Consider the following 20,266-nt stretch of genomic DNA (forward strand, 5'->3'; position numbering starts at 1 on the left):
TTTAATACATTAAAGTGATTGTTTTAATTTTATATATGAATTACTTTACTTAATTCCTCAATATTAAACATTTTTTTATTTTATTTAAGAAAAGTTGTTATTATATTTTATCTACATCTTATCCTTGACATGCCATTCAAAGTCAGCGGAACCATTAAAGATTATAATGCTTCTGATTTAGGATCTAAATTTCCACCAAACAGAGCTTATATTTCTAGAAAGTATATCCATAAATGTTACAAAACCGAAATAAATAAGCAAACAGACACCAAATTTCAACCAAATCTGTTCAGATTTATGAAAAGTAGAATACTATGAATTAAAAAACTGCCTCAACAATAGCATGCTTCTTTTTAGGATATCCAATTCCAAGCAAATGGTTTAGGTACACTTTTCCGTCCTTCACAGTAGCTGCTGTAGCCAAACGATGTCTAGGCCCATAAAATGTTGCCACAACAGAAGCTGTATTCCAACCATCTAAACTCTCCACTAATCTCCCAGAAGGATTTCCAGCCACTACAATCTTATCACGAGACAATAACTCTAAACCATCTCCAAAATAAAGTGGACCTCCAACAACATTTATTATCCTCACTTCCTCACCTTTTGTTAAATCAATTTTGAACAAATTACCACTCAAAGTGTGAATCACAATCAAATATCCATCTGGGTGGTATACAATTCCGTTAAGGCCAACCAATGTTTTGTGCCACTCTTTTGGAGTGAACAATGGGCTTCTAATGATTGATACAAGGTTACCATTAACATCAACTTTCCATATTTTACTTGCTTTTGCATCAGTAACATAAGCATTGCCTTCTGCATCAACTGCAACATCGTCTGCTAAGGATTTTTCATCACCTGCATTGAATTTGGGGAAACTGGCAATCATTAGATTAAGGAATTTAGTCAAAGGATTTGAGTTGTCGCAACTTGCAATTTGCCAGCTAGCATATTTCAATAGTACCAAATTTATAATCCCTATGATATCACTATAAATTAATATTTTAACAGTTCGAATCATTTCACATTGACCAATACACAATTGCCCAATTATCTTTTTCAGTGTAATGGTGTCTGAATAAATTAAGATAAAGGTCACTTCTTTTAATCTAGGTTCAAAAACCTAAAGAATCAAATTGTCAAATTAAGCTTAAGAAAAAATTACGTGTAAATTTGGATTTACCTTAAATCAAGTCTACAAAACCAACCATTTAAGTGTGAGATGCCGGCCACTGAATTATAAACATATTTTTAGACTATATCTCATTTGATATAAGATTCTTAACAATTGCTGAATAGAATTAATTAAAAAGTGAAATAAATAAAAAATAAAGGTTGATCTTCAAAAGATAAGTAACTCAACATTTAGATGAGGGGTTTGAGATTGTCTGTCTACCTAAAAAAGTTTTGATGAAGTTAAAAAGAGTAAATCACCAATTTCATAGCTCTCAAATATGTACTTGAAATTATAAATATTTTAAAAATGTTTTTAACTTTATCAAATTTTATTCATATTAATCTTTGTAAGTGGTTAAATATAAGAATTAGATTAATAAAAAATCGTTAAATTAAAAGATATAGTAGTAGTAACTAATAGTTAGTTGTTAAATATAACGACAAATTTAACACTAATAAAGTTAGCGAACTATTTAAATATTTATAATTTCATATACCTATTTAAGAGTACTCTACAGAATTAAGGATTAATTTGGTAGATTTCTCCGAGTAACTCATCGATAGCAACAAAGAGAAACAATAAACGTGCAGCTCATGAATAAAGCCACAACAAACATCTATCCTGTGTGAAGGCCGTTTCCTCGTGTTCTTCACCTTTACTATGTTCCAAATTCCAAACACAACAAACCATGCATGCGATATTAAATTTTAAATAATTACTTTAAAATAAAATATAAACAAAAATTAAAAATATGTTTGAATATGTGTTCTGCTTTAATTTGAATAACCACAAGCATATACTTGGTTTCTCAAGGATTCTCTTCATCGAGATTATTTTAATCCAACATTAAATTTAAATATTTACATCTTGCGAATTTAACTTTTTTACTAGATTCAACGTATTAATATATATATACACATATAATTTAATTTAAGTAATATAAATATTAAATTTAATTTGTATACACTCTTTTTTAGTGGCAAATTAATTTCAATATCTGTTGTCAAAAATAGTATAAAAAAATATTTACATAAGTTAGAATTAGATCTTATAATTTGATATAATAGTTATTCTAAAAAATAAAAAGTATAAAAATTGAATAATTTTGGATGGTCACAAAAATTTAAACATACTATTTAAATACATATTTATCAACATGGATTTATAATTTAACAATAAATGTTTATTCATTTATTTTGACAATAAAATATAAGTTAAACTAATATTAAAATATATACCAATGAAATGTTTTTACTATATAAAATTATGTATGAATGGAAACCGTTGAATGAGTTAAAAAATACTCTAAAAGAAAATATTGATATAATTTTTTTAAAAATAACCTATTGATATAATAATTAATGAAAAAAACATATAGGTATAATTCATTTTGTATAAACTTTTGATCATTTTTCACTAAAAATGAATATATTCAGATTCCCCTGTTACCACGCATTCTCCCTAAGTAAAGTTTATGAATGAATAATTAAAATCGTCTTTACCGAAGAGCTGAACAGTTTTTTATTTTTTTAGTTTACCAGATTTAAATGTGGTGGTAGAGACGGGATACTTTACTTTAATGAAGACAAAGTGAAATCAAATCAACTAATATCTATCAATACATACATCTATATAATTTACACACAATTTCACTAAAAAGACATGAAATGAAAACAAATCAAAGACGAATAAGAAAAGCTTACTAGGAGAAGAAAGTTGAGTCAGAAAGAGGCGTTTCCATGAAGTAAGATCATAAGCAACAAGAGAACCATATCGGTTTCTCAAAACCTCGGCGTTTACCACTAAAACCCGATTCCTACTCCGGTCAATAGTCAACCCTAAGGAAGCATTTCCAATTAATTCTGTTTCTTCTACTAATTTCACTTCTTTCAACACCGACAAAGAATCCTTTTCTTTAGAGACGGTAATTTGACCGACACCGCCTTCAAAGAAGGAGGTTATGAAACGGTGGTTATCAGAATCCCATTTAGCACATTCTCTGAACCAACCGTTGCTGTGATAGTGGTAGACGTGTGTTTGTGGTTGTGTTCTTTCTAGTGATATGATTATCCCAATTGGTATGGCTATGAGTAGAACTAAAATGGTTAGAGACTTTGGAGAACAGAGACATGAAATAGCCATGTGAGAAATGGGAGATTTGTGAGAATGGATTGACAGTGGAGAATAAAATTGCTCTTTTGTTTTTTTCTTTTACAAGATGCCAATAGTTAGGTAGGTTTTTTTTTTTGACAAAACCAAATGGTGGTTCTGTAGTAGTTGGATGTGAAATTATTATTTAATTAATTGAATAAATAAAGACGATACTAACCATGGTAATAGTCACCATAAGAAATGATAGTACTGGATTATTAACCATGGTATTATTCACGGTATGGATACATATATCCAATATAGTATATAAATAATATTTTCCTAATTTTAAAGTAAATTTTGTTAAGAGACAAATCAATAATGTTGCTATTTTTCTAATGTCAACACAAAAATTAACAAATACTCAAATGTTTTAATGCTAGGGAACTACACATCTGTCCAAGTTCAAGACACAAATATTGGATAGGCAAATTGGTATATTTAATATAAATATATGATAAATTAATCTCTAAATTTAGTAAATTAGTAAATATATATTTAAAATTATAAAATATTAATTAAAATAATTTATTGTACACTTTTTTTATTACATATTTTGATAGTCATCTTTTATTAGACAAATTTGTGAGTAATTATAATTGTGTATTAACAACATATTTCATGAAAATTTTAAATTTATTTGAAAAGTTAGTCAGTATCGTAATGACATTAATATAAAATCAACGTGAATGAGCCAAATACTCAATTAATATGTTATTTCATAGTCTGTATCGGCAAAAGTTTAAATATAAATTATTTTGATGACTATTTTATAATTTTAAAGATATATATGTTTATTTGTAAAATTTAAAGATTAAGTTGACTGACGCTTACAACTTTATTTATCAATTTATTAATTCACTTGTGAAAATATCCTTATTTATTGGTCATTAAATAAATTATATTTATCTTCCTTCAATATATATATATATATATATATATATATATATATATATTTATTAAGTTGTAGATGTCTACGTTCATTAGCTATTTAATGGGGAGTTTTCTTATAATAAAAAAAAATCATTGTACAAAGAAACATATGTTTAAATATGAATTTAAGAATTTCATTGGTGGATAACAAAATAATTTTGAGACTTGCGTCCATTTGTTATAATTTTTTAAAATGATTTTTAAAATATTTTATTTTATTTTTAAATAAAATTTAAAAAATTAAGTTTCAAATGTGAAATTTGTTTGAATAGTTTCACTTAAAAGGTTATTTTAAGTATTCCATCTTTTTATTATAGATTTTTTTAAATGATAAAATTTCAAATAAATGTTTAAAATGAGAAACTATTTTGAATATTTTTTTCATAAAAATAATTTTTGAGATATGTCTTTTTTTTTAAATATAACTTTTGAGATATCTTTTATATTTTTGAGTAATTTCTCGTAAAAGTTATTTTTTAATCTATAACAAATGATTGTTTATTTGAGGTTACTATTTTTACAAGAGTCATTTAATTTTTTTTATATTAAACAATGGATTTATAAAAATTTAAAATAAATATTATACTATTTATTTATTTATTATGATACCAATATTACTCCATTGGATAAATACAAGCTTTGTTAGGTTAACGGTAATAAATGGTATTTCCTTACAAATGAATTAAATACTCTAACTTTCTTCTAATAGGTCCAAATAATCATATTAAAGGTGGGAATAGACTTGTACTAGTTAAATTTTAAGGTATGAGTTTTAACTATAAAAAATTTAAGGCATAAGTATCATTTATGTTATGTTATAGATTTTTAAGGTTTAAATTTGACATTTGTGAAAACTCAATACAGCCTATTAATTTAGTTTAGTTAAAGATGTATTTCATATTAATATTTTTAAATAATTAATTAGAATAGTCTAACAAACTAGTAGTTTAATGAAATTATGTATTTTTTTTAGATTTAACATAATATTTAAATAATTTGATTTTATATGACATCGTGTGTAAATTTTATTATATTATATTTAAATATGTCAAAAAAAAATATAGAATAATATAATTAAAATATTAAAAGAGTAAATTTATAATTTCATATAAAATTCAAAATTTAATATTTAATAATAATAATATTAACAAAAATATTATTTATATTTAAAGAGACCAATCTAATAAATCTAAATGATTTTTTTTTTATGGTCTCTATGGCTTAATTTTTTTGGTTAACATGCTTTTAAAAAAGTCTTTACTTAATCTATTTAAAAAACATGGGTTGACTTAGGTCTGTCATAGGCTTGACTGGAGACCCTATCGGGTAGCTCAACCTATTATCATCCTAACTCCTATGGTCATAATTATACGAAAGAAAAGATAAAATAAAATATTGATTAAGTAAAAGTTTAACTACTTTTTAATTATATACTTATTAATATACATTTTATTTAATAAAAATATATGTAGTGTGGATAGTTGAATATTTAATCTTAAAATAAAACAATTTAATAATTTTAATTTATATTTACATGAAATCTAAAATAAAATTGCATTTAATTTAATTTTTTATAATTATGCAAGTAATTTTTTTCTTATAATAATGACGGGACGGAGTACTACTTTAACTTATGTCTTGTATAATAATGTCTTGTACGTATTCTCGATAGAATGAAATAGAAAGAAAAATTAACACATTGGATTTAGAATGAAATATAAATAAATATCAATAACTTTCTCTCAACTTTCTCTCATTTATTGATAGTATCAATAAAATATCTTGTATTTAATTTAATATTTTATATTTTCAATAACTCAATTTATCAGTCATGGAATATAATTTAGTTATTAGATTTAATTTTTTTGTTGGAATGGCTTAAATTAAACGCGATTAACTAAATTTCTTAAAATTTGAATGATTATTTACTTATAATTTATTTTAGTGGGAGTAAAAGTTTATTTGTAACAAACGAAACGCAGGACAAGGAAGAAAATAACATGCACAAAGTTGATTTTGTTCAAATAAACAATTGATTTTAAAGTGATTTTACTTTGTTCAAATAAACAATTGATTTTAAAGTAATTAAAATCAGATTGAATCGATTCGTTTGAGAAAGAAAATGACCTAATTAAGTCCAATCCGGTACATATAACTAATGAACCAACAAAAACAGCCTAAAAGGGACTAAACTAACAATTAACTGACTTTTCACCGTTGAACTATTCACAAATATTAATTGATGCATTAATTTTATTTCCACTAAGTGGTCGATGTGGAATGTTATCCGTACCTTGTATTCATAATTACTAGATCTTAGATATGTGCCATGTACAAGAAATAATGTTTATGGAGCACTCCATCTAAAATGAAATATATAAACAAAACTAACAAAATATATTGTAGCTGTCATGGTTTTGTACAATATTAGCCGATCCTAAAATATGTAATGAGGGTGGCACAATTAGTTAAGTGGCTATGAACTTGTGGCAGAGTACTACATAATACAGTTTTGGAGGGGAAATAACTTTAAACTGAAACTTAATTGTTCGAGCGGATATCAGTTTTATAGTTGGCTTAAAGGAACATAGTTTATGAAAATATTATATGTAGCCACTTGAGTGTCAAATGACTTAATGTGTAATGGTTTCCTACCAAAACATCAATATAATTTTGAAATATTCATCTAACGGGAGCTATAATAATGTCAATTTTAAGAAAACAAATACCACAATAAAACAAGAAATCAAAACAATATTTCACTAAAACAACAAACAAAAATATCACTTTAAGACAGCGAAATCACAAAAACTAAACTAAATATATTAAGAAATCACTTATTTGAATAAAAGATAAGAAACAAATATTTAGACGAGTAATTTTAGACTATAAATTAATTTTCTGATACAATAAAAATAAGAAAGGACAAAAAGAAGGCTAATGAGAGAGCGAAATTATAACTATGCTAGATTATGGTTTACAATTAAATGTCACATAATTTCTTCTTTTTTTTTTTGACAAAAAAAAAACAAAGCAATTTCATTAATAATCAAACTCGTAATACATATTAAAATGTCATCACAATTTTAGAGAATAACAATATATGTAGTCATGTACATCAAATTATAAGCAACTACTTATGTTTTTCTTATTAAGAATTCTCGTGAAAAATTGTAAAAATACGAAGATAAAATACTCTTAAGATTAAAAATAATAGGTCCCTATTCATACTGGTCCTCTTGATATTGGTCAAGCACAATGCTCTATGAATCCAATCTAAGAATATCACTTTAGTTATTTCGAGCTCAATTGTCAATTGAATCGCATACATGAGACTTATGGTTCCATTTCAAACAATTGGAGTCTTTGAGAGTGACTATAAGATTTATCATTGAAGGAATGTACTCTGTTATCAACCAAAATTTTACCAAAATAGATTGACAAATCATCAAATACTTGTGCAACCTGCAGTAAAAATTCAATATTCTGCAAATAATTTGAACGAATTAAAATTGCGGGAAAAAAAAAACACGAAGAAATATAGCATCTGATCAAACCGAACATTTTAATGCAACAGTTGCACACAGGTTCCCCATACCTCGTCACATTATTGAAAATGTTGAATTGTTAACATTTATAACAATGTAAATGTGTAGGGTGGGGCAACTAAGGTTATACAGCCTTAAGGTTTGTAACGAAATAGGTTATTCAGTCATATATTAGTTATAATTAATTGACTTAAAATGTTTTTTTTATAAATGAAAATGGTTAATTAATAATAAAATTTATTTAAATTAAAATTATAAGTCATACGGGTACCACGCTATTTAAAAGTCAGTCTATGTTAATCTTTAAAATAAAATAAAAACAATTATATGCTATTACAACATTTCAATGAGAAGATAAATAAGAAACTCACTTTGAGTTGCATAAAGCAATCTTTAAAAGTGACCCACATCATCTTTAAAAAACTCTTTAAGAAAGTTATGAATATTTTACTTTGTGGAAAAAAACTAATACAATATATACTAACATTTTTTATAAGAACAATAACATTTTTAAAATCAATAGTGACGTGTTATAGGCATGTGTATTTTGAACGAAAAAAGAGATTTGTAAAATAAATAATTCTGTATTTAAATGGGGTTTCTATACATCATGAGCATAAAGTGTGGAGCTTTTAGAAATTATCAAAAAGGTTAACCTTTTGTATTTGAATGGAGTTTCTATACTCCTAGAAATTAGATTTGTAAAATAAATAATTTGTATTAGATCTATTTTTTTTTATGTTTATTAATTGAAGTGAAAATAGAGATAAGAAATATGTGAACTAAACATGCCATAACTATAAGACTCTAAAAGGATGTAACTATAAAAAATGTAGTGTGCCAATAGAAGAGGCCTAGAGCTAATAGCCCAAAGTAGTTGGGCTTGAAGGCCCACGATACTTCATTATGTATACTATAGATATAGACTAGGTGGATGGTTGCTCTCGTGGTTCTGTTAAGTTTGCTTCTCGAATTCCTTCGTCTTCGCCCGTGCCTCTGGTGAGTTCTCTCGTTTCTCCTTCTTAAAATCTTCAAACCCTAGCTTCTCTACACTTAATTTATTGTTCATCATGTCGATCTCTTTGATTTGCACGCAAATTTTCAAAAAAAAAAAGTTGATTAGGGTCAGATTTAAATTTCAATTTTACTTGCAAAGTAATGAATACTCGATCCAATTCATGCTTTCTCGCTTGGAATATTTTTTCAGATCAGAATATCGACGATTTTCATGATCAAATCTGGAGATAGTTGTCATAGAAATGCTTTTCTTTTGTTTTTAGGGAAACGATTAATTTGTGTTATTTATCAATTTAGGTTTTGGGTTGAATGAGCTGCCCCTTTTTAATTTTTCTTACAGTAAATTGATTTCACAGGAATTTTAATGGAGTAAAAGATTAAGAAACTATACAGACGTTATGATGCATTAATGTTTGCTTTTTGAGAATGTATTGTTATGATTTTTATTTATCAGTTTCATTTCAGTGGCCGAGTAGCTATTGTAGAATTGTTTGTCTTCATGGAGAATGCAACTTGCAGTGTTGGCGTGTATGATTTGTTTGGTGGGGTTGGAGTAACAAGGTTGAAAATTTAGGGCTTATCCCTGAATTTTTACCCACATTTAGGGTTAAGTGAGTTCAGAGGGGCAAGGGCTCCTTTGTTCCTATACCTTTTTTGATTAAAGAGAAAGCTTGAACAGAATGGAATGTTTTTTATCCTGTCATTCCCTTTGCGTTATGTTTCCTTTAGTTCAAACGTATTGTCAGATTGGTTATTAAGATTGGTCAGTCTGTCTTGAACTGTAATTATGTTTTGTGTATTTGTAACTTGCAGTAATCACAAGCTTTTAAACAAAGAAGCAAATGGCTGGTCCTAGGATTGCCCATGCTACCTTGAAGGGTCCAAGCGTTGTAAAGGAGATAATAATTGGAATAACACTCGGTATAGCTGCTGGTAGTGTCTGGAAGATGCATCACTGGAATGAACAGAGAAAAACCAGGACCTTTTACGATTTACTGGAAAAGGGTGAGATTAGTGTTATCGCAGAGGAAGAGTAAAAATGACATCGATATGTGCCTATGCTCTCCATATATAGGCTCTTTTGTTTATCGCTATATTCAATTGGCTCTTTAAATGCAAATGAGCCGAGTTACTTAAACATTTGAAAATAAATTCTTGCTATAATTGTTGACTATGTTGGCTTGTAGAAATTTCATGAATCAATGTTTTATTTCATTTTGATGTTATTTTAGTTGCTGCACCTGCACAAGTTTAGCTATTTTTTCTTTCACTAAAGATATTGGCTCTTGAAGGTCACAAGCTGAAAGATGTTACATCATAAATGGATTGTTTTTGTGTGCCAGAATTATGGGGTTTTTTGGAATAGGATCATTGGCATTAAGACTGTTATGATAAGAACATGTATTATTAGGTTGGGCTTGTTGTAGTATTAGAACTAATAGGTGTATTAGGTGAGAGTTTTATATCACCACATGACAAGTATTCAGGCTCCTGTTGCTGAAATATAACATTTGTCTACCTTTCCATCTAACCCCATAATTTCAAAATAATAACTAAAAAAGCGCATAGTTTTGCAATAGGAGAGAAAAATATTGCTGAACACTGCCTGAAATATTTGTACAGGCATCTGTTAGTCCAGAATGTAAAATCCTTCTCAAATGTGGTGTATCCTGATACTTGATTTTAAACTGTAAATTTCTTTGTATATATATGGTGTCAAGCTGTTCTTTTTTATTTTCTTTTCTTTTTCTAATTTTGTGCAAAAAGATAAGGTAATTGGCTGATAGAGATTGAAAATAATTAGCAGAAGAAGGTTGCCCAAATTGTTATGATTTTCCTCCAGCTACTTATGGACAATATTTCAATGCTTTGTTTTTGGTGTTGAAGTATATTAGAGTTATAAGTTACTCCTACACCTTGACCAAGCAGCACAGGATTTTAGGAAAGCTGGGCTTTGACATGGTATTAGATTTCCCAGAATAAGTGACCAGGAGTTCATTCTTGCTATTTTCATTTTTTTCTAATCTAGTTGAATGCATTGTGCACAATTCAAACTCAAGGACTCTTGTTTATTTGGTTGTTCACAAGGATTTTAATAACTGATCTAAAACTGAGTTTGTCCAACTTATTTTTGCCTTTACAGTTTGTTTGGGAGGGGGTTCTAGGAGGGTAAAGGTTATGCTATGATAAACCCTTTTCTTTTTTGGGAGCATATTAGAACAATGGGAAGGGTTTGGGGAAGTTTTACATATTCTCCAGAGCTCTCCTGTACTTAATTTTTTGAAGTTCCTCCAAATTGAAGGGTGGGTTTAACATTGAAACAAAGTGGTAAAAATCCTCTAGAGTTTTATGAATGGTGTATTTTGTTACCTCTATGTTATGAAAGGGTCGGGGTAATCATTGGAGGCCTTCCACTATTTTATCATGTCAGCTAGCCCTTCGGTTTGCTTATTTATCAACCAACTTATAACTTAATACTACTATGGGTGGTACTTTTTTGAAAATTTGTTGTCAACTCTGGAAATGATTCTTTGTTCTATGCATTTTGTTTAGAGTAGTATTTCTTTCACGTGTGGTGACTTCTGGAGATGGAGCCTCTCAATCCGTTGTTCTATGAATGTGTTTGAAAGTTGATGAAAGGATTGTCTGTCCTATATAACCAGTGAGTAGAGGAGTACTGTTTTATTTATTTGATTAACTTTTGGTTCTGTAGGTGAACTATTGATTATTATGTTTTTAGAGTAAGGTTTTATAATTGGCTAGAATATCAGGTAAGTTACTTTCTAGAAAGTCTGATAAGAACAATATACTCGTAAAGAATGTTTGAACTCCACTGTACTAATAAAAATTAAAATCAATTAAATGGATCATAAATTGAATTATATTTAAAATAATTTAATTAATTTAATTTAATTTAAATATAACTTTAACTATTTTTAATTTTTTTATTTTTAATTTTAAAAAAAATTATAACATTTTTTATATTTATTTTTTTGAAAAAATATCATCACTTTTTTTAGAAATAATTTAGGAAAAAATAAAAATATATTTTTTTTAATTCATTTTCAAAATATAATTCAAATTTTCTTTTTGAAAAAAAAATTATTGAGAAATTTTTTACATCTATTTTTTTTCTTGAAAAATAAAATTAAAAAAAAATTGAACTTTTTTTTGTGAAAAGAATTCTATTTTTTTTTTCTTCGAGCTTTGAAATCGATCTAACTTTTTTTAAAATATTAAACTAATTTATATTTATAAATCGATTAATAACTGAACTGCATTTGATTCGAAAGTAATTTTTAATAATTAAATTAAATCATTAATATAATTTAATTAAATTCAATTTTTGTAGTATAAACACTTGAGAATTAAGACACGTAAAAGTAGTAATAATCAGTTGCTTATTGTAAACAAATAAATCAGGTGCTTAAGCTATAATAATAAATAGTGGCCAGTGTTCATTCTGCGGTGCAGGTATCAAAATTCTACTCAACTATGTTTACACATTGAAGTTAACGTATAAATACGCAACAAATTGCGATGACGTATTTTGTTTCACGGCAAATATCAAAACATCTGGTTGGCTAAAATACGTGAGCGTGTTTATAGATGGTTGATATTTTCATATCCAAACAAACATTTTACTTCAACGGACCAAAATATCAAGATTTTTATGACAAATAAATCCAAAATGCTTAAGAATATTTATACATGACTAAATTCAAGTTAACAACTTACAAAGAGCTAGAAAGATAATACAATTTCTAAACAAAAAAATATTGAAACCATTAAAAATACAAAAAGAAATATCTTAAGAAATAGATCCGACGTGGAAGATAACAAGAGGTTGTGAAAAGATAAGAAGTATGCGTCCAGAAATATTCACCAACATTGGTTATATATTTCAGCATAACATATCCTTAAATTAAACCTCATCTTTATTACAACAACAACAACAACAAAAAACCTTAATAGCTGCAACAATGGCAGCTACAATGGCTGGTGTTACTCTTTCAAGCCCTAGAGTACTTTTCAAAGGACCAGAGTCACTTCAAAAGTCTCACGCCATCAGGTTCGGACCGGTTTTCATGCTAAGCCAAAGGAGAACCGGTTCGGTCAGTTCGGGCAGGATACTAACCATCCGACCCGTACGGGCAGCACCGGATAGCATATCTGAGAAAGTGGAAGAGAGCATAAAGAACGCGGAGGAGGCTTGTTCTGGAGACGCCACTAGCGGCGAGTGCGTTGCCGCGTGGGATGAGGTGGAGGAACTGAGCGCGGCGGCGAGCCACGCGAGGGACAAGAAGAAGGAATCGGACCCACTTGATGAATACTGCAAAGACAACCCGGAGAGTGATGAATGTCGCACTTATGATAATTGATGATACTATTAATATTCTCTCTTTTATTGTACTTTGTATTAATTAATTTTTATTTAAGCAAGATTCTATAATTCATACCATCTTTACCACTAAATTTTAGTCATTATTCTAGCTTCTTCCTATTATTACCTTTGACCTGTTTATGGTTATAGCTGTTCTACCAAGGAAGGGGTTTAGTGTGTTTAGCTATACAAGTTAGTTAAATGTTTCGCTAAAAAAAAGTTAGTTACATGTTTATTTAATTCGCAATTACTATATTTTTGCGCATAATAAGCAATTGCTCATATATCACTTATATTTTAAGTTTTTTTTTTTCCATAATGGAGGATAAAAGTCTTGGTTGGATAAATAATTTATCACTGTTTCTTTCACCATGTTTATATCCAAAATCTTATCACAATGGACATATTAGTCACTATTTTTTATATATTTAATTTATTTTTAGTCAATATTTTAGTTAATCACACTTGAGTCATCATTCTTATATATTTAATATTTAGTTTATTTTAGTCAATGTCATTTACTCAAAAACTTAAGGCATTAGGTATTTTCTCAACACTTAATCGACATGAGACTAACTACTGCATTTGAATTCCAACAATTTTCTCAAACATGAATCACTCGCATTATTATGATTGATTCACATGAGGATCTCTCACTCGTACTCATCCACCAAACTGAATCATGACTTTAATGATACTTGTCAAGATCTCTTGGGGATCATAAAGCATTTAGTCAGGTGCTTCTTTCGCACTCCCATATACTCTCCAACTCAAAAGTATATTTCCTTTGGTTTAGAAGGATGCCATAAAAATATCGAATACAACCCAAATTTTTAATTTTTAATCTATCATCAAGAAGCTCTTTAACACCAAAAATTTCTTGTTGATCATTTCCTACAAGTACAACATCATCTACAAAAATTAATAAGGTAGTGAAGTTAGAGTCATTATGCTTAACAAAAAAAAAAAGGAATCATCGTTGAAATTAATGTAACCAAAGGAAAGTAACCATTGGCGACTAGTCTGTTTCAAACCATAAATGGATTTATGAGTTTACAAACTTTAGGAGCAAGGGCAATTGGAACATACGGGGGAGGGACATATAAACTTCTTAATTTAAGTCTTCATGCAAGAAAACATTGTTGACATCCAGTTGCTCCAAAACCCAACCCTTAACAAAAGCTAGAGCCAAAATAACTTGAATAGTGGTTAATTTTGCAATTGGAGAGAAAATATCGAAGTAGTCAACTCCCTCTAATTGAGTATTAACTCTTTGCAGCTAGTTTGACCTTAAATCCATCAATAGTACCATCAAGAATATGGTTTACCTTGTACACCCATCTACAACTAATGGGTGTCTTACCTTTTGGGAGTTCCATAATGGTCCAAGTGTTTGTGGCCTGCAACTAGGGGTGGGAATATGCTAGGCCGCTCGTCAGAAGCCTATGACTTGACATACTTATGGTCTGATCTGGCCTAGTCTGTTTAATAAAAAGGCTAGGCTCAAACTTTTTTAAAGTCTATTAACTTAAGTAGATCAGACTTAAACTTATAAAAAAGTCTATTAAGTCTGATAAGACGGCCTATATATATATATTAACATTGTTATTGTTATTTTTATTATTATTTATTAATATTAGTATTTGTTATAAAAAAAGTTTATTAGGCCGGATAGACTGATCTAGGGGATGACAATGTCTTTTATTTATTGTTAATTTTGTTTTATTTGTAATTTTTTGAAGGATTTGTTGGAATTTGCTAATTATGGGTTCATTTTGTTTCTTTGTTTTTTTTAGAAGGTTGTTGCAGACTTATTAGTTATAATTTTATTAGTTTTCCTTATGTGTAGTATTTTATTAATTTTCCTTATATATAAAGGTCTAGTTTAACCTATTTCAAAAATATATAAAATATGTTATATAAATGTTTTAATGTGAATAACGTTTTTAAATAGACTTTCAAGTCATACCAAACTTTTAAAAAATGTCAGACCAGACAAAAAAAATCTATGATTTGCTGTAAGTCAAGCTCAAGTCTAAAAAATTAATCATAGGTCAGACTCGGGTCTTTCAAAGTCTAGCATATTTTGGCTTATTCCCACAATTACCAACATTGCCTCTAATTCATATTGTTTGGCTTGCTTCCAGCACTCATGCTTAAAGGCTTGAGCATAGGTAGAGGGTTATTTGATGGAGGAAACATTAAGACAAAAACTTTTATAAGTAGGGGCACATTTATCATAGGATAAAGTGGAATTGAGAAGATATAGGACAAATGAAGAAGGTGGAGGTATTTGGGAATGAATAAGGGTATATTCATAATCCTTAAGGTATGTAGGAGGATTTCTAATTCGAGTGGAGTGTATAGTAGGAGGAGGGGTGGGTGGAGGTACCTTATGAACATGGTCAGGTTGAATGGGAGGTACATAAAATGGAATAAGATCATAAACAAGGTCCAAATCAACATCGTGATTGGTGACATGAGGGATAATAGAAGAAGTACATTTACTCATGATGTTAGCAAAAGGAAAAACATGTTCACTAAAAATAATATTTCTAAAAATTAATAATTCATTAGAGTGGATGTCATATAAAAGAAAATCTTTAGTATTATCCCTATATTCTAAGAAAACAATTTTTCTAGCTCGAGATTGAAATCTAGTTATATGATTGTGTAAAGTTGAAGTATAAGCCAAGCAACCAAAGGACGTTAAGTGCAAAAGAGTAGGTGGTTGGCTATAGTAAGTGAAAAGGAGATTTATTTTTCAAATAGGACTAGGAATTCTGTTGATAATGTGAACATCACACAAAGTGCCAAAAATTTGAAGAAAATTTAGATTGAAAGGCAAAGTTCTAGCAACATTGAGGATGTGTTGATGTTTCCTCTCAGCAACACTATTCTACTAAGGACACTCAACATATGATATTTAATGCACAATACTTTTTGAAAGTTAAAAATTAGACATTAAGCATTCCACACCATTATCACTTCTTAAACACTTCAACTTGGCATGAAAGTTAGTTTTAACATAAGAGATAAAATTGATAAGACATTTTCTAATTTCACCCATATTCTTTAACAAACTAATCAAAGTAAAATGATTAAAATTATCAACAAATGATAAGAAAGTGTTTGTAACCCGAAAAAAAAGGGATAACATAAGGACCCCTCATATGTCAGCATGTATAAGATAAAAAAAATGCAAGTAGAAATAGAAAATACTGTTAACATAAGGAAGAGCTTTTTGCTTAAAAAAATGGCAAATGTCACACGGAGAATAAGTATTATGTTTGTATGGAACAAAAGAAAATTTAAGAGCAATACAATTATGAACAAAATCAAATAAGTGGCCTAATTATAGTGCCACAAAGTTGCTGGATCAACAAAGGCCTTGTTGTTACTAATAGTTGCAGTAGCAGCAATAGAAGCATTATTACAAGAATTACAAGTGTGAGAAGAAAACTTATTTGGTGAAACTGTGGTAGAAGTTTGAGAACAAACAAATCCCAATGTTTTTCACCTGTACAAATCAATTTCTTGATTGAATTCTACAAAATCAAACTATAGTCAGCATAAAAGAGAAGAAACAGCTGACATAATTAATTAATTTATTAACATAAATCAAATTAACTATAAAATATAGAAAGTAATAAACATGATGCAAGATTATATTATAGGATAAATAGGCAGAACCAGAAATAGTAGTAGTAATGTGAAAACCATTAGGCAATCACATGCTAAAAGGTTTGATTAGAAATGAAACTGAAAAGGAAAAAAATGTTACATAATTTGTGGCACATGTGTCAATCACCCAAAAATCAGAAAAATTACTTATATTTGCAGAATTTGAAGAATTGAGTGTAGGGCTGATTGAAAGAACATAATTAGTAGAACCATTTGCTGCAGCAGGATTTGAAGATGCAGATTGAGTTGGTTGTAACAATTGAAATAGTTGTTGAACTTGACTGTGAAGATCGTGAAGAGAAGAAGCAAAACAATATTGTTTAAAAGAAGAATCAACACAATCATGAGAGGTAACAAGATTGAGATATGGTTTACAATTCGTAGATTGAAAACCTAGTGGAAATTCATGCTTGAGAAAACATGTACCAATGGTGTGATTTGTGCATTAACAATGTCTGCAAAAGTGATTGTTGACGCAACCACCACCAGACCTGGCCATTCATCGTCCCTGATTAGAATAGGATTGGTCACAACCATAGCCAGTACTAATAACTTGTAATGTCAGATATAGTTTGTCATCGAAACTTTCCATGATCTGAGGAAGGTTCAATTGACGTTCTTGACCAAGAACAAGCGAAAATATTTTGTCAAGATAAACTTATCATTGTTGAGGGGTTCGATGAGAGCATGATTTGAGGATGCACATTAAAGTAGGCATCATTCAAACCCTTTAGAAAATTGATGATTTTGTCTTGATCTTTATATTTGCGAAGATCCGTTGCAGCACCACACATGCAGGGAATCGCACAAGTGCAATCACGAGTGGGACATAAATTTTCAATCTCCTCCCACATTGATGTCAATTGAGTAACGTAATTGGAAATATCAAGATTACCTTGTTGAAATTTGGTCAAATCATCTTGAATATCTGAGAATCGAAAAATATCCCCTTGAAAAAAATGTTGATCAAGAATATTCTATACAAGAGTTGCTTTGTCGATCCATATAACTGATTTGTGAATATTTTCATAAATTGAACGTTGAGATGAAAGAACCATATTATTGCATCAAATCCAATTATTGTAGAGAGAATCATTTTGCGATGGTTGGAGAAAAGAACCATCAACAAATTTGAGTTTATTCTTTGATATGAGAGCAGCCTTCATTGCCCGGGACCAAGAACTATAATTCTTGCTATCCAACAATGGTGTGACAAGAACCAAAGAGGGGTTTTCATTAGGATGAAGGTAATAGGGGTTGGAAGCATTGGTAGTGAAATCAGAGTAATCCATGAAAGCATGCGCAAACGGAAGCAAAGTTGAGAAGAAAGGGAAAATAAAATAAAATTAGAAGGTTAAATCTGATATCATATTAATGTAGATTTCACACAAGTAATTTATGAATAAAAGTTCATCTCATTATCATTAAAATTGGAATTTATATAATCTGAAAGAATGTTTATCAAAGAGGAGAAGACAATCTTATAAAGGAAAGGAAAAGCAACAAGCTTAAGTAATTTATTTGCTGTATTAGTATAAGATGCATTTTCGTGTTCCATACGGTCATTGTTGCAATTATAAGGTTGAGACTATTCTTCATGTCTTACATGACTGTTGCAATGTTATGGTTGTGTGAATCAATATAGTTCTTTTTGCAGCTAGAAGGGATTTCTTAGCGCCAACCTTCATCAATGAATTGATTAAAACCTATCTTATGTTCCATTGGGAGGTGAAAGTTTGTCGTTCGCACCTCAAAACAAACTTTTCTGCCGCTTATCTTTATTAGGAGTTTCTCCTCATCGTTTGTAAAAAGAGAACTATAAAACAAAACGTTTTTCTTTGTTGATAAATATAACACACTAAACTTTAAACAACCACAATCCGTCGCACAAATTTGTTCACACGAGCTGCATCAATTTCTTCTTGAATAAAGATATGCAGCAGCATAAAAAACAAAACCTCTTGGGATTTATAATCCAAAAATACATGAACTACACATTGCACAGAAAAATTGAATACATTAAATAAAACAATCGAAGAGTATGCCATTGACACTAGACAAATAAAATACTACTTTTTTTATATATAAAAAGAGAATTACATAACATTGAACACAAACCGAACCACAAAAATTACAAATCACACTTGCCTAATTAAATTAAAACGCAGAATAAACAAAAACCACAAAATACAAAGACCTAATGAAATAAAACGCAGAACGCAGACTAAATAAACAAGATCAATGCAGAAACATATCAGGTGATGCCATAAGAGGATGAATTGGATGATATATATGCCAAGGATTAAGAAGAGGATCTGGAATCACAGGAATTGATCCACCAACATCTTCAGCGAATTCAATAACAGAATTGAGAAACCGCAATCGTTCCGTCAATTCCATTGTTTGCGCCCTAATAACGCTGTTCGCAGCTTCCATCTCCACGTAAGCCTCCTCCGTCGCCTTTATGCTCCGGGAAAGGCGGTCGTTATCGCTTCGCAACCTACCGGATTCTTCGGTCAGATCTTCGATCTGTTTCTGCTTCCTCATTCGAGATCGTCTCGCAGATTCGCGGTTCGATAGCATCCTCTTTCTTTTCCTCTCGTCAATTAGCAGATCTCCGCCGTCGGATGATCCTGAACTAACCGGACGTTGAATCGAAGCCATTACTTTTTTGTCAATTTTCGAATTTGAATAAAAATTGGGGAAATTGTTTTATGCAGATTTAGATGTTAGAAAAATTGTGAAAAATAGGGGGAAAAGATAAAAGAGATCACGGAAGTGAAAGGAAATTCATGAGAACACGTAGAACCAGTAGAGGAATGCGACGGAGAAGGAGTGTTGAAGACGGATACGACGCATAGGGTTTGCCAGTGTCATAGAAATTCCGTAAACATTAGTTTTTTTTTTCTTTTCCAAACTCTAAATCAAAAATAAAATCAAGAGACACAGATTGAAAATTGAGAACGAAGAAATAAAATTTGTGCAGAGATAGATTTTGCTAGAAGGAGATCAGGAAAATTGATATTTGAGATAAGGTTGGTGAAGAAGTTTATCCGAAGAAGGTTTAAAATAAAGGTGAGAAGTAGGTTTTATAGAGAAAAATAAATTTTATGGATAATATAATAGGATATTTTCTGTCAAAAATAAATATAATACGATAAGATATTTAAAACGTGCAACGATGTAAACTGTACTACGGATTTTATTTATTTATTTTTAATTAGAAAAAGGCCTCTTGAAAGTTGAAAATCAATTTTCGAGGGCTTGAACCGCGTCATAGCTGGCGGCAGTGACGAATAATGGAAGACAGCTATTTCCTTTGCGCATATTTAACTTTTCTTCCGTTTCTTTTATTTTTCGTTTCTCGTG

The 20,266-nt window shown here is 29.4% G+C and overlaps 4 protein-coding genes across 4 annotated transcripts; 2 read left to right on the forward strand and 2 right to left on the reverse strand.

Moving 5' to 3' along the window:
• Positions 1 to 189: 189 nt before the first annotated feature.
• On the reverse strand, positions 190 to 3,437 carry LOC101502438 (uncharacterized). Its single transcript, XM_004495845.4, has 2 exons — positions 2,884 to 3,437; positions 190 to 861 (listed from the first exon to the last, which is right to left on the reverse strand). Exons 1-2 carry the CDS (start codon positions 3,320 to 3,322, stop codon positions 320 to 322), a joined length of 981 nt encoding a protein of 326 aa, XP_004495902.1. The 5' UTR covers positions 3,323 to 3,437; the 3' UTR covers positions 190 to 319.
• A 5,240-nt stretch (positions 3,438 to 8,677) lies between these two features.
• LOC101502741 (cytochrome c oxidase subunit 5C-2) lies at positions 8,678 to 10,055 on the forward strand. The gene is made up of 2 exons (XM_004495846.3): positions 8,678 to 8,811; positions 9,643 to 10,055. Exon 2 carries the CDS (start codon positions 9,672 to 9,674, stop codon positions 9,864 to 9,866), a length of 195 nt encoding a protein of 64 aa, XP_004495903.1. The 5' UTR covers positions 8,678 to 8,811; positions 9,643 to 9,671; the 3' UTR covers positions 9,867 to 10,055.
• Positions 10,056 to 12,658: 2,603 nt separating this feature from the next.
• On the forward strand, positions 12,659 to 13,448 carry LOC101503053 (calvin cycle protein CP12-2, chloroplastic-like). Its single transcript, XM_004495847.4, has one exon. It carries the CDS (start codon positions 12,813 to 12,815, stop codon positions 13,209 to 13,211), a length of 399 nt encoding a protein of 132 aa, XP_004495904.1. The 5' UTR covers positions 12,659 to 12,812; the 3' UTR covers positions 13,212 to 13,448.
• Positions 13,449 to 18,834: 5,386 nt separating this feature from the next.
• Positions 18,835 to 19,958, reverse strand: LOC101503386 (bZIP transcription factor). Its single transcript, NM_001364866.1, has one exon. The coding sequence runs from the start codon at positions 19,559 to 19,561 to the stop codon at positions 19,136 to 19,138; it is 426 nt and encodes a 141-aa protein (NP_001351795.1). The 5' UTR covers positions 19,562 to 19,958; the 3' UTR covers positions 18,835 to 19,135.
• Between the last annotated feature and the right edge of the window lie 308 nt (positions 19,959 to 20,266).

The sequence above is a fragment of the Cicer arietinum genome, chromosome 4, assembly GCF_000331145.2.
Source record: "Cicer arietinum cultivar CDC Frontier isolate Library 1 chromosome 4, Cicar.CDCFrontier_v2.0, whole genome shotgun sequence".
NCBI lineage: Eukaryota > Viridiplantae > Streptophyta > Magnoliopsida > Fabales > Fabaceae > Cicer > Cicer arietinum.

What these genes read in the sequence shown, in the direction of transcription:
- LOC101503053 (XM_004495847.4), top strand. Translation starts at nt 12,813, where the DNA reads ATGGCAGCTACAATGGCTGGTGTTACTCTTTCAAGCCCTAGAGTACTT.
- LOC101503386 (NM_001364866.1), bottom strand. Translation starts at nt 19,561, where the DNA reads ATGGCTTCGATTCAACGTCCGGTTAGTTCAGGATCATCCGACGGCGGA.
- LOC101502741 (XM_004495846.3), top strand. Translation starts at nt 9,672, where the DNA reads ATGGCTGGTCCTAGGATTGCCCATGCTACCTTGAAGGGTCCAAGCGTT.
- LOC101502438 (XM_004495845.4), bottom strand. Translation starts at nt 3,322, where the DNA reads ATGGCTATTTCATGTCTCTGTTCTCCAAAGTCTCTAACCATTTTAGTT. An exon ending in GACTCAACTTTCTTCTCCTA is followed by an intron (nt 862 to 2,883) that starts GTAAGCTTTTCT and finishes AATTCAATGCAG; the next exon opens with GTGATGAAAAATCCTTAGCA.